General features: G+C 50.3%; 1 protein-coding gene across 1 annotated transcript in view; it reads left to right on the top strand.

Annotated features, from left to right (window-relative positions):
* LOC127585483 (beta-1,3-N-acetylglucosaminyltransferase lunatic fringe-like) overlaps nt 1-13867 on the top strand; it is a 38721-nt gene that overhangs the window by 4916 nt on the left and 19938 nt on the right. Inside the window, exon 2 of the mRNA XM_052042967.1 lies at nt 13452-13500. Coding sequence (XP_051898927.1) covers nt 13452-13500 — 49 coding nt within the window. The remainder of the gene's footprint in view (nt 1-13451; nt 13501-13867) is intronic.

The raw sequence follows: 13867 nt of genomic DNA, 5'->3' as shown, positions 1-13867 counted from the left end.
GTTCCTGTGCTGTAGTGTTCTACGTTCTATGACTGTGTGTAACCAGGACCTCAGTACTGGGGATGTTAACCTGGGAGAGAACAATGACATTGATTCACTCAAGCTTCCAGTGAATTTGGCGGATTTTGCAGTGACATCGGCGTGGTATTTTGGTGCCCTGAGGTGACTGCTGTAGTTAGTCCAGGGTTCAGGAGCACATATATGAGGACACTGCTGTCTCATAGACCATGGTTTTGTGTCAGGTCATGGTCTTCCAAAAGGTGTCTCCTCAGTCCAATGATGCATAGAGTTTTGTCAGCGATGCATGAGGGGTGCTTCCCGAGATACGGGAAGTGGTCCATGGTTTTCCATATCTCGGCATGAAACAGTGAAGACACATTGGCAGAGGACCTTGGTCTTGTGGTTGTTGAGCACAAGGCACATCCTCTCATATGCTTCGGCGAACGAGTCGACGATATCTAGGAGCTCAGCTTCCGAGAATGCATGAACACAATTGGCAGCTCAGTGACTGAGGTTTGGGTGACCTGGGTCCTGGGGTGTAGTTGCCACTGATTGGTCAGATTCTATTGGTTCTGAAGATTAACCTCAATTGCTTGGAGTGTTTGTTAGATTGGAGGTGAAATATTGCAACAAGAAAGATTAAGAAACATGTTGGGACGGTCTTATTTAACATGATTTTTCACTGAGATTAGCTAGTAGATAAGATATCTTTATTAGTCACGTGTACATCGAAACACACAGTGAAATGCATCTTTTGCGTAGAGTGTTCTGGGGGCAGCCCACAAGTGTCGCCACGCTTCCGGCACCAACATAACATGTCCACAACCTCCCAACCCGTCCCTCTTTGGAATGTGGGAGGAAACCGGAGCACCAGGAGGAAACCCATGCAGACACAAGGGGAGAACGTACAAACTACTTACAGACAGTGGCCGGAATTGAACCCGGGTCACTGGTGCTGTTATAGCGTTACACTAACCGCTACACTACCGTGCCTGCTGTATCATGGCTTGTGGAGCGTGAATTTTTTGGGCAGCTGAATTTGAGGGAGGTGTTGCACAATTCCACCAGAGTGACGGTCAAAGGCTTTAGCTGGGTTGAAGACTTCCCTGTATGATGCTCCCTGCATTTCTCTTGGAGTTGTTGTGTGGTGAAGATCACGTCCATTGTACCTCGGGATGGACGGAACCCACACTGTGATTCAGGGAGCAGGTCCGTGGCCAGGATGACTTTCCCTATAGCAGAGCAGGAAGACTCCCCTGCCATGACCAGAGCTGGACTCGTCTTCTTTCTTGATGATTATGGCAACTCTGATTCCCAGTGATATCCTCCTCTTCTCCGATTTGGACGATGAGATTGTGGATTTATGACCAAAGCACTACACTGCTGAGTTTTAGGATTTCATTGGGGATACCGTCTCCTTCCGAGGCCTTGTTATTTTTGAGTTGGGATGTGACCTTGTCAGTCAGCAGTGGAAGTAAGTTTGGACTGAACAGGTTGTTGTGAGATTGGGTCAAGCACACTCACATCAAGGACAGGGTGGTGGTTGAGAAGGTAGTTGTGGTGTTCCTTCCAGTGGGCCTTTACTGCCTGATGAGTTCACCTCCGTTCTTGGCTCTCAGTGAAGTGGGGCCTTGGGTGTTAGGGCCGTAGGTGGGTTGAACAGTGCTGAAGAACCCAAGAACGTCAGTGAGTTGCTGAGCCTCGTGCACACTCGCCATCCACCATCTGTCCTTCGGTCCCTGGTTTTCTGTTGGACTTCTTGTCTTCAGGAGCCTTATAGAGCTGCTTCTTTAATCCATGAGGAAAGGTGGAGAGTTCCAATCCAGGAATGTCTGAAGTTTGTGATCTCCTGGTCATTTTCATCAAACCAGTCCTGCTCCTTCTTGGCCAAGAGCCTCTCCACAGGCGCCAAATACGGACGACCACAGAACAAGACACGAATTATGGATGCTTTGCGGCTCCTGTCAGCTGGGAGTTTACCGGCTGCCTGAGAAGATCTGCCTTTGTGGGGACCTCGAGAGCACTGACATCGATCTCCCTGAAATGCTCCTGTCAGTGGTGTTGGGGCTAGGGTTGACAGAGATGATGGAATGCTTTTGGCAGTGGGCAGTCCAACAGTCATCCGTGCCTGCCATGACACAGGTGTTGTGGACATCTTTGCTGATTTCAGTCAATGGGATAAAAGAATGGGTGCCAATTTTTGGACAGTGGATGTTGCCACGATGTGCTTGCCTCTCTGAGGAAACAGAGTATGTCATGATTGTGTGGAACAGGATCAAGCAGCCAAGTGGCCTACTCCTGCTTCTATTTTCCTGTGTTTCCAGAGACAGGTACATACTGGAAGGGCTGAAGAGCCTGTTTTGTGCTGTAAAGATTGCTCTAAATAATAAGCTCAGTTACAGTGGGGTTGTGAATGACTTGAGCCCCAACTGCGTGACAATTATGTGTGTTTATTTTCTGCGTGTGTGGAGGGGAAGTCCTGTGAGCTGTGTATGAGTAATGGAGGAGAGACACACACCAGATCACAGGATGGAAAATGTTCAGTTTCTCTTATCACTGGGGTTTCTTGCAAACTGATCGGTATCTCAGACATGAGCTCGTCGCTGATAGGCCTCGTGTCAGCGAGTGCTTGCGATATCCTGTTGCAGAGGATGGCAGCTGCTGTGTAGCTACCTCAAACCATTGCTCAGCCATCGAGAATCAGAAAACTGTTCGGGCATTTTCAGTTCCTGCATTTGGTTTCCACGCTAACTGTCCATTTCCCAACGCAGCCACACTCTCATCCCCCAACATACCCGGCGCCCTTACCCTACCCTACCCCACCCCCACAGCCATACCCCCACCCCCACACTCCCATCCCCCACACTCCCCATCACCCACCCCCACACTCCCCAGCACCCATCCCTCACACTCTCCCAGCACCCATCGCCCACACTCTCCCAGTACCCACCCCCACACTCCCACACCCATCGCCCACACTCTCCCAGTACCCACCCCCCCACACCCATCGCCCAACCCACCCACACTCCCACCAACCTCCCACACTGTTCCCCCACCACACCAGCCCCACCCATTCACTCCCCATACCTCCTCCACCACCCCAACCCCACTGCCCACCCCACAACCCATTCCAACCCCTCCGTCCCCCAAACTCCCTCCACATACCCAACCCTATGGCCCACCCCCCCCAGCCTCTACTCCCACCCTCCCATCAGCTCTCACCACCCATCCCCACACTGTTCCCCAACAACAACCCTCCCCCAGCTGCACATATACATCCCACCCTCCCACTGTCCCCCTCCCCCTCCAAGCTCCTCAGCATAACTGGCCAGCTAGTTCCTATATATCTCAAGCAGTGGGCTACAAGCACCTTGCCCACTGGAGCCTTGCCTTCAGAGGTCTGGATCTGGGGCTCTGGAATTCCCTCCGTAAGACACCTCCCTCCACCTCCCCCTCTTCACCATAAGGTGCTCATTAGAGCTCAGGTACATACACCCTGCACCATCAGGTGGACAAGGTGGTGATGAGCCACCTTCTTGAACCACGACAGTCCTTCTGGTGAAGATGGTCCCACTGTGTTCACTGGGGAGGGAGTTCCAGGATTTATTCCCAGCGACAGTGAAGGAACAGGGATATATTTCCAACTTGGGATGGTGTGTGACTTGGGGAACCTGCAGGTGGTGGGGCTCCTGTGTACCTGCTGTCCTTTTTTTAATTTCAAAAATAAACTTTATTTATAATAAATAACATAACAAACACAGTACAAAACTCTTTACATTCTTCGTGTCATTATGAGGGGTATAGACAGAGTAAATGCGAGTAGGCTCTTTCCACCTAGATTAGGAGAGATAAGTATGAGAGGACATGGCTTTAGGGTGAAAGGGGAAAGGTTTAGGGGGAACATTAGAGGGAACTTCTTCACTCAGAGAGTGGTGGGAGTGTGGAACGAGCTGCTATCTGACGTGGTAAATGTGGGCTCACTCTTAAGTTTTAAGAATAAATTGGATAGATATATGGAGGGGAGAGGTCTGGAGGGTTATGGACCGAGTGCAGGTCAATGGGACTAGCGGAATAAAGTTTTGGCACAGACTAGAAGGGCCAAATGGCCTGTTTTCGGTGTTGTAGTATTCTATGGTTCTATTTGGCCGATACGTTCAATGGCATTAGCACATCTTTTTTTACATTGCACCATTGCCACTCATGTGGCCCCTGGGGTGATACACCCTTCCGTTGTTTGAGGGGCTTCTCCACCAGCTGCGGCCCCTCAATGTCCAATGGTGGAAGGAGCCGAGACTGCAGTCCTTCTCCACAGAGCCTTTGCATTGGCTGCACCTTCAGGGCATCCCGCAGCACGTATTCCTGCAGCCCGGAACATGCCAGTCAGCAGCATTCCTTCATGGACCTTCTTGGTGGGAGAGTTTGGGAGGTGCTGTCAGAGTAACCTGGGTGAGTAACTGCAGTGCATTTTGTAGACGGTACCCATTACAGCCACTGTGTACTGGTAGTGGAGGGAGGGAGGGAGTGCTCAGGGTGTTGGATGGTGTTCCAGTTAATCAGGCCACTTTGTCCCTGGATTGTGTCGACTTTTTAAATATTCCTTGTCAGGTGTTGCTGGCAAGTCCAGCATTTATTACCCAAGCCTAATTAGCCTGGAGAAGGTGATGGTGAGCTGCCTTCCTGAACCACCGCAGTCCTTGAGTGACATAAGAGATTGCAGATGCCGGAATCGGGAGCAAAACACTGGAGCATTGGAGAATCTGGAGTGTTGAGTAGACAGCTGGTATCTTTTCCCCGGCGTTGAGATGTCTAATACCAGAGGGCGTGCATTTAAGGCGAGAGGGGGTAAGTTCAAAGGAGATGTGCGGGGCAAGTTTTTTACACAGAGAGTGGTGAGTGCCTGGAATGTGCTGCCAGGGGTGGTGGTGGTGGCAGATACGACATAGGCGTTCAAGAGGCTCTTAGATAGGCACATGAATGTAGGCAGAAGGGATTAGTTAGGTTGGACATTTGATTACTAATTTAATTAGTTCAGCACAACATTGTGGGCTGAAGGGCCTGTTCCTGCGCTGTGCTGTTCGATGTTCGAAAACAAACTAGTGGAGGAACTCAGTGGGTCAATGACCAGTGGTGTTGAAGTTGCACTCATCCAGGCACGTGGAGACTATTCTGCCGGAATGATTGTGAGATGGTGGTTGAAAATATCCCCTCCCTACCCTGAGTCTCATCTTGGGGACCATTTTTGCGGCCCACTTTCAGTTCCATCTCACTGTCTGTTCTGTCTGAGACCACATCACTAAAAGCCCCACCCAGACCCACGCCCATGGTTCGGTATGAGGCGTGCAGAAAAAGAGGAAGCGGACTTGTTAGTTCCCCACGTCTGCACTTCCTACAGACTTTATTCAAGTCAAAAGAGGGAAGTTGTTCAATGCGGTCATTTTGGCATCCGGAGAACGTCTCTTTCGTCACTGCCTACGCCCCCAAAAACATTCAAAAATCAACGCTTTTGACTTCTTCCTCATTAAATTGTTTTTCTTTTAATATGTTTAGTTTGGAAACAAAACTAGAAATGCTGATGATTGATTTATCCAGTCACTAGTCAGAAAGGCTCGGTAAGATTAACTAGCCACCTTCCCAAGGGAAAGTCCCCATGTATATTATCACTCCCTCCCTCCCTACCAAGCCTCGATGTAGTTTAATTCTGCAGAGAGCTGGGTGTAGTGACGAGGTAGTCGGACTTTTGCAGTTCAACTGGGGTTTCCAGAATTAAGTCAAACATTCTCCAAGCTACTGCTCTGAGCAGCCCATGGAGCCACAAAATAAATTGTGGGCTTCTTTTGATTGACTTTCGAATACTCAGGGGATGATTGGATGAATGTTCTGTGATTAAGTCTTGATCCCCCAAACAGGGGGACATGTTCACACTGCGAGGGGAGGCTGGGCTGTGCTCAGGGCGACCCTGGGCTTGGCTGAACACAGACTCTGATTTGTGATCTGGTATTGGTATTGGTTTATTATTGTCACTTGTGCTGAGGTACAGTGAAAAACTTGTCTTGCATACCGATCGTACAGATCAATTCATTACACAGTGCATTGAGGTAGTATATGGTAAAAACAGTAACAGAATACAGAGTAGAGTGTTACAGCTACAGGGAAGTGCATTGCAGGTAGATAATAAGGTGCAAGGTCATAACAAGGTAGATTGTGAGGTCAAGAGTCCATCTCATCGTATAAGATCGATGCCGTTCAATAGTCATATCACCATGGGATAGAAGCTGACCTTAAGCCTGGTGGTATGTGCCCTCAGGCTCCTGTATCTTCTGCCTGATCGGAGAGGGGAGAAGAGAGAATGACCTGGGTGAGTGGGGTCTTTGATTATGCTGGCTGCTTCTCCAAGGCAGCGAGAGGTATAGACAAGAGTCCATGGAGGGGAGGCTAGTTTCTGTGCTGTGCTGGACTGCGTCCACAACTCTCTGCAGTTTCTTGCAGTCCCGGGCAGAGCAGTTGCCATACCAAGCCATGGTACATCCAGATGGGATGCTTTCTGTGGTGCATCAGTAAAAGTTGGTGAGTGTCAAAGGGGACATGCCAAATTTTTTTAGCCTCTTGAGGAAACAGAGGTGCTGGTGAGCTTTCTTGGCTATGGCGTCTGCGTGGTTGGACCAGGACAGTCTATTGGTGATGTTCACTCCTAGGAACTTGAAGCTCTCAACCCTCTCGACCTTTCGATCTGTGAGGATTTAATCATGCTGATCTTCAATGTTACATCCTCACCAGGTCTTCAATAGCCTCTCCCATACCCACCTTTCTGATCGTGACTTGGTGGGACTCCCTGCAACATGTCCAACTATACAGGCTATCTCTGGGTTACAAATGGATTTCTGGTCCTTTGCAACTCGGACACCTCAACATATGAACGAGCTCTCATAATGTTATTTAATTCCAAAGTCCGACATATGTACATATGTTGGTTCCTACGAACAGCAGAATAGTTTCCTCTCTCTCTCCACTTTTAGTAAGTGTTATTTCTCATCAGTCATGTGCTTTTGATGCTGTTCATTAAATAACTGTGCAGGTATGTTTGCTTCATCAAGTGATTTTTGTGTATTTTCTAACTTATGGACAAAATCGACATGGTAAAAATGGAACCTGTTCTTTAGTTGGGGGTGTCGCGTAGTGCATTTCTGGCCAGGGTTTGCGTCTGGCGCTGGAGATTCCCTATATAGTCATGACTGTGTGGCCAAATTCTGCTCTAACTCCATCTACAAGTTTACAGATGATACCACTGTAGTAGGCCATATCTTAAATAACAATAAGTCGGGGTACAGGAAGGAGGCAGAGAGGCTAGTGACATAGTGTCATGACAACAACCTTTCTCTCAATGTCAGCAAAACAAAAGAGCTGGTCATTGACCAGGAAAGGGAGCGGTGTGCGTGCAGCTGTCTACATCAATGGTGCTGAGGTCGAGAGGGTTGAGAGCTTCAAGTTCCTAGGAGTGAACATCACCAATAGCCTGTCCTGGTCCAACCATGTAGATGCCACGGCCAAGAAAGCTCACCAGCAACTCTATTTCCTCTACTAAGGAAATTTGGCATGTCCCCTTTGATACTCACCAACTTTTATCGATGCAGAAAGCATCCTATCTGGATGCATCATGGCTTGGTATGGCAACTGCTCTGCCCGAGACAGCAAGAAACTGCAGAGAGTTGTAGGCACAGCTCAGCACATCACGGAAACCAGCCTCCCCTCCATGGACTCTGTCTACACTTCTCACTGCCTCTGTAAAGCAGCCAACAGAATCAAAGACCCCACCCACCTCAGACGTTGTCTTTTCTCCCTCCCATCCGGCAGAAGGTACAAAAGCCTGAAAGTACATACCACCAGGCTCAAGGACAGCTTCTATCCCTCTGATATAAGACTTTTGAACAGTTCCCTAGTATGATAAGATTGACTCTTGACCTCACAATCTATCTTGTCATGGCCCTTGCACCTTATTGTCTACCTGCACTGTACTTTCTCTGTAACTGTAACACTGTTTTCTGTTGTACTACCTCAATGCACTGATGTGATGAAATGTCTGTATGGATGGCATGCAAAATAAAGTTTTTCACTGTACCTCGGTACATGTGACAATAATAAACCAATTTACCAACTTAATGTCACTTGATGTCGGAGCGCTCATACAGAGCCAAGCATTGTGTCAAGGGTGTTCTACCAGTCACTGATCAAAGGGCTCAGGGAGGTTCCTGGACATCTGGATGGTGACTTCATTTTGTCTGTCAAATGACGGTGTGTGTGGATCTGAAAGGAGAGCGAGGGGAATACAAAGTGAGGCAGAAGGAAGGGAAACGCGCCGGACAATTAGTTGAGGCTGGGTATTAACCAGTCAATGGCGGCAGCCGCCTTTGTACTCGGCAGCCTGAGTCACAAAGGACATTTCACGCTGCTGAATGCTGCTTCTATCAGGGGAGGGTTTCAGCTCATTAAGTGTGGAGAGGGGTGAAGTTAAACCATCTGACGGTCCAACAATGGGCGTGAGAGAGGAGGCGGGCGAAGCGACGGGTGGATGGTCTTCAATGCGGAGCGAGTACGGGCCACCACAGGGGAGCCCCTGCTGAGTGGGGAAGCAGGTGCTCAGCCTCGAGTGTCCCATTGAACCGTCCCATTCGCAGCCCCCTCTCGCCAACATGGCGTCAGTCAAAGCGGTCACTCTCCTGCCTCTGGGGTGAGACTGGAACACGGGTGAAGGGGCGATATGTAAATGTGGCTCTTGTAACTTTGCAGGGAAAGAATTTTTAAATATGGACTCAAGGAGGGTTTAACTTCAGGGAGGTGTTGGTTCAGGACACTTCCTAAATCTTGCTGGATTTGCAGATTGCTCCCTCCACCCCCCCTCCTCCCTCCACTTTCTTCCTCCCACCCTCCTCCTCCCTCCACTTCCCTGCACTTCCCTCCATCCCTCCTCCCTCCAATTCCCTCCACTTTCCACCCTTCCTCCTCCCTCCCCCTTCCCCTCCCTCCACTTCCTTCCACCTCCCTCCCGCCCTCCTACTCCCTCCCCTCCATTTCCCCCTCCTCCTCCCTCTTCCTTCCTCCACCCCTCCTCCCTCCACCTCCTTCCACCTTCCTCCTACACTTCTCTCTCCCCTCCACCCCTTCACCTCCCTCTTGCCCTCCTCCTCCCTCCACTTCGCTCCTTGTCCCCCACCTCCTCTTCGTTTATCGTCCTCCTCCCTCCCCACCCCTCCTCTTCTCACCTCCCTCCAACTGCCGACTGAAATTTCCCTCAGCGGCTGAAAACGTCACTGTGGAGATGGATGAGAGAGGTGGATGGGTTGATATCGTTGGAAGAAGTTACAAACAATGGGGTTGGAGCAAGGGGGAAGCTGTGGGGAGATTGATTATCAGTTGAGGAGGTGTTGGTTGTGCAATTAGTGCTGGCCAAGGTACCAAAGAAACCCCTCCCTACCCTTCCCTGGAGACAGTCGGGTCATTCACATCCACCTGAAGCAGACTGATGTGGTTTGGCAAAAAATAAACTGCTAGAAGAGCTCAGCGGGTCAGGCGGCATCTGTGGAGGCAACGTGGCGGTCGATGTTTTGGGTCGAGAGCATCAGGAGTGAGAGGGCAGAGGGACGATATCCTGTATAAATCAGTGAGAGGGAAGGGGGCTGGCAGGTGATGGGTGGGGCCAGGGGAGGGAGAGGAGGGAGAGGAGGGGCAGGTAGAGAGAGTGAAGCCGGTAGGTGATAGGTGGAACCAGGCAAGGGAAGGATGATGGGCAGATGGGGTAGGCAATCAGAAAGGTGGGCCAAGGGAGGAGAAAGCCAGATGGATTGTTGAGTGGGGGATGGACAGCTGGGGGAGGGTGTTGAGACTGAGGAACGAAAGAAAAAGGTGAACAAAGGAAGAGAGAACCTAGAGCGTTGCATCTGAAACCTTCCAACCCATTGAACCCTCTCTGTGATTGAACAGGCCCCTCAAGTTACCTTCCAGTCACTGCCAGACCAAAGGAGGCCATGCAGTCCATCAAGGCTAGGCTAGAACTCTGTAGATCGACCCAGTCAGTCCCATTCTCCCGCTCTCTCCCAAGTGCTGATCCAGTTTCCTTCCGAAATCATCGATCGTCTTCACTTCCACCTTCCTCAGGGGGCAATGAGTTATTCTTGGCCCCTCTCCACTTTCCCGGAGGGAAGGTTCGGCTGGCTGAGCCCGTCCTGTTAGTCGAGGCACCAGCCCGCAGAGGAGGTCTGTCAGTTCAGGACAGTTGGGCTTCAGTCTGAACACAAAGCCTCTCCAAAAGTTTCCACCCTCTGTTCGGGTTTCAATTCACCTTGTTGTCTGTCAGAGTGACGACAGAGAATCAGGTTTATTATCACTGACGTATGTTGTGAAAATTGTTGTTTTTGGCAGCAGTACAGTGCGAGACATAAAAATTACGATAAATTACCAAAAATAAATAAATAGTGCAAAAGAGGAATAATGAGGTAATGTTCATGGGTTCATGGACCGTTCAGAAATCTGATTGTGGAGGGGAAGAAGCTGTTGCTGTAATGTTGAGTGTGGGTCTTCAGGCTCCTGTACCCCCTCCCTGATGGTAATACGTAACGAGGGCATGTCCCGGATGATGAGGGATCTTAGTGATGGGTGCCACCTTCTTCAGGCACTGCATCTTGAAGATGTCATTGATGGTGGGGAGATTTGTGCCTGTGATGGAGCTGGCTGAGTCTACACCCCTCTGCAGCCTCCTTCGATCCTGTGCATTGGAGCCTCCATACCAAGTGGTGAAGTAACCAGTCAGAATGCTCTCCACCGTGCATCTGTAGAAATTTTCAAGAGTCTTTGGTGACATACCAAATCTCCTCAAACTCCTAATGAAGTAGAGCTGCTGGCATGCCTTCTTCATGTGTTGGGCCTCTGAGATGTTGACGTCCAGGAACTTGAAGCTCAGGAACTTGACAGAATCCATTTCCCAGAAAAAACATGGAGTGTTTGGTGGCCGAGCTTTGAAGCACACTCGTGGTTTGCTACAGTGGTGTGTTTAGCACACCCAAGGCTCCTGCAGTCGTACTTATTGTAAAACACGAGGAGTCCATTCATTCCATCAGGTTCATTCTGGCTCTCAGCAGATTTCTCTTCCTTTCTCTTGTTTTTTCTCTCTACCTCTTCCTCTCCCCTCTCTGCTCTTTCTCTCACTCTCTCCCTCTCTGTCTGCTCCTCTCACTTCCCCCGCTGTCTGCTTCCACTCTCTCTGCTGTGTTTGCTGTCTGCTTTTCTGTCTCTCTTGTTCACCCTTTCCCCGTCTCTCTCTATTGTCTCTGTCTCTCTGTTTCTCTCTCTATCTCTCTCTCTCTCTCCCCTTTCCCCCTCCCCCTTTCTCCCCTCTCTCTGTCAGCTGTCAGTCTCTCTCTATGTATCTCTCTCCCTCTCCTCCCTCTATTGTCTCTCTGTATCTCTCTACCTCTCACCCCTCTCTCTCTTTTCCTCTTTCTCCCTTTCTCTCTCCCTCTCCTCTCTCTATTGTCTCTCTGTATGTCTCCCTCTCTCTCTCTCCCTCTCTCCTTCTCTCTCTCTCCCCCCTCTCTCCCTCTCTCTCTCTCTCCCTCCCACTGTCTGCCTCACCATGGACGGTTCTTGAGATTTAGACCCTGTTGCTATGGAGATCTGTGGAGGGATTGAGTGTGGGTCAGTGACCGGAGTCAGAAAGCTTGTTCCGCTCACCGCCTCCCCGTGGAACGTGCTGAGCAGCTGGTCCGCCCACACATCTGGTCCCATTAATCCAGCTGTGTGCGCTAATGGTGAGGGAAGTGGGCAGAGGGTAGGCCGCTGTGTTAACCGAGCAGACGGCTGCCTTCAACCACAGCGCTGGGTCGCTGTCTCAGCAGGCGGAGGTTCCGAGGTCAGGGTCAGAGGTGGTGAACTGGGGCTGTAAGCCATGTGTGTGGACCCCCTACCAAAGAAAGGGAAAGGTTCGGAGCAAGGGGAAACTCCTGTTGCACTGCCAGGGCCTAGTAAAGCAAAGTAGAGAACTGCGGCCTAGCCACTGGAAGTGGTCTTCTGGTGCTGACGGACAGGATCTGTGCCCAACACCGTCCATAGTTGATCATTTCCATTGCAACTGCGACCACCCCCAAGCCTCTTAATGGAGAACTGATGTGGTAGAACAGAGAACATAGAACAGTACAGCACAGGAACAGGCCCCTCGGCCCACGATGTCTGTGCCAAACACGAGGCCAAATTAAACTAAATCCCTTCTGCCTGCACATGATCCACATCCCTCCATTCCCTGTATATTCATGTGCCTGTCTAACAGCCTCTTAGATGCCCGATCGTATTTGTTTCACCCCTGGCAGCCGGTTCTGGTCACTTCATTATAGGAAGGACGTGGAAGGAGGTGCGGAGGAGATTCGCCAGGATGCTGCCTGGATTAGAGAACATGTCTCATGAGGATATGTTGAGCGAGCCGGGGCTTTTCTCTTTAGAGCAATGCAGGATGAGAGGCGATTTGGTAGAAGTGTATAAGATTATGAGGGGCATAGACAGAGTGGACAGACAGCACCATGTCCCCAGGGCGGCAAAGCCCAATACCAGATGACGTCAGTTTAAGGTCAGAGGAGGAAAGTTCAGGGGGGATGTCAGAGGTGGTGGGTGCCTGGAACACACTGCCAGGGGTGGTGGTAGAGGCTGATACAAGAGGGACATTTAAAAGACTCTTAGACAGGCACATGGAAGTAAGTAAAAGGGAGGGTTATGGGCTGTGTAGGAGGGAAGGGTTAGATTGATCAGGGAATGGTTGTTTATAAAGGTTGGCACAACATTGTGGGCCGAAGGGCCTGTAATGTGCTGTACTGTTCTATGTTCTATGTAACCGACACCCCCAACGCCCCCCTCCCACACCCGCCCACCTAGTTTTTCTTCTCCCTTTGTCTGCCTCTTCCATCTCCTTCCCCCACCTGGTTCCATCTGCCTCTCATCCCCTCCCCATCTGGCTCGACCTATCACCTACCGACCTCCATCCCACCTTCCCCTCCACACACCGCTATATTCTTTTCTCTCTTCCCTCTCAGTCCTGATGCAGGGTTTCGACCCAAGACGTCGGCCTACACCTTTTGCCTTCGCAGATGCTGCTTGACCCGCTGAGTTCTTCCTGCGTTCTGTTCGTAGTTGCTATCGATGTCTCCCCTTTAAGGAGAGGCTTGGATAGAGTCTGGCACAAGTGGGATGCCCATACGCCCTGTCACAGCCCAATCACACAGCCTTGGCAACTCGGCCACACCGGAGCTCAACAGTTCCAGAAGGGTTGTTCAGGGTTTGGTGGGACGGGCTGGTAGGTGATAGGTGGAGCCAGATGGGGAGGTGATGATGGGACGGCCGTTCCAGTAGATTATGTTTGGCCGGCACACCTGAGTGAGTGTTGGTTCCCTCCTAACGGTTCCTCTTTCCTTCCCTGCCAGACGTACATCTTCACTGATGATGATGATGAGGAGCTGAAGATCAGGACAGGTGAGATTTGCTTTTCATTTCATGGACAATCAGTGTCTGAGCTGTACACAAAAAGTGCTGGAGGAACTCAGCAGGTCAGGCAGCATCAGAGGAGGGAAATAAGCAATCGATGTTTTGGGCCGAGACCCTTCATCAGGACCGGAAAGGAAGAGGGCAGAAGCCAGAATAAGAAGGTGGGGGGAGGGGGAGAAGCACATGCAGGCAGGTGATAGGCGAGTCCAGGTGAGTCCGTGTCTGAGCTGCTAAATTGGTATTGGTTTATTATTATTGTCACGTGTACTGAGATACAGTGAAAAGCTTTTGTTTGTGCATCATCCAGACAGGTCATACTATACATAAGTATATTGAGGTAATAAAAAGAAAACAG

This window comes from Pristis pectinata, chromosome 33 (genome assembly GCF_009764475.1).
Source record: "Pristis pectinata isolate sPriPec2 chromosome 33, sPriPec2.1.pri, whole genome shotgun sequence".
Lineage (NCBI taxonomy): Eukaryota > Metazoa > Chordata > Chondrichthyes > Rhinopristiformes > Pristidae > Pristis > Pristis pectinata.
Note: the sequence above shows the minus strand (reverse complement) of the source record. Positions and strands in the feature narration are given on the sequence as shown.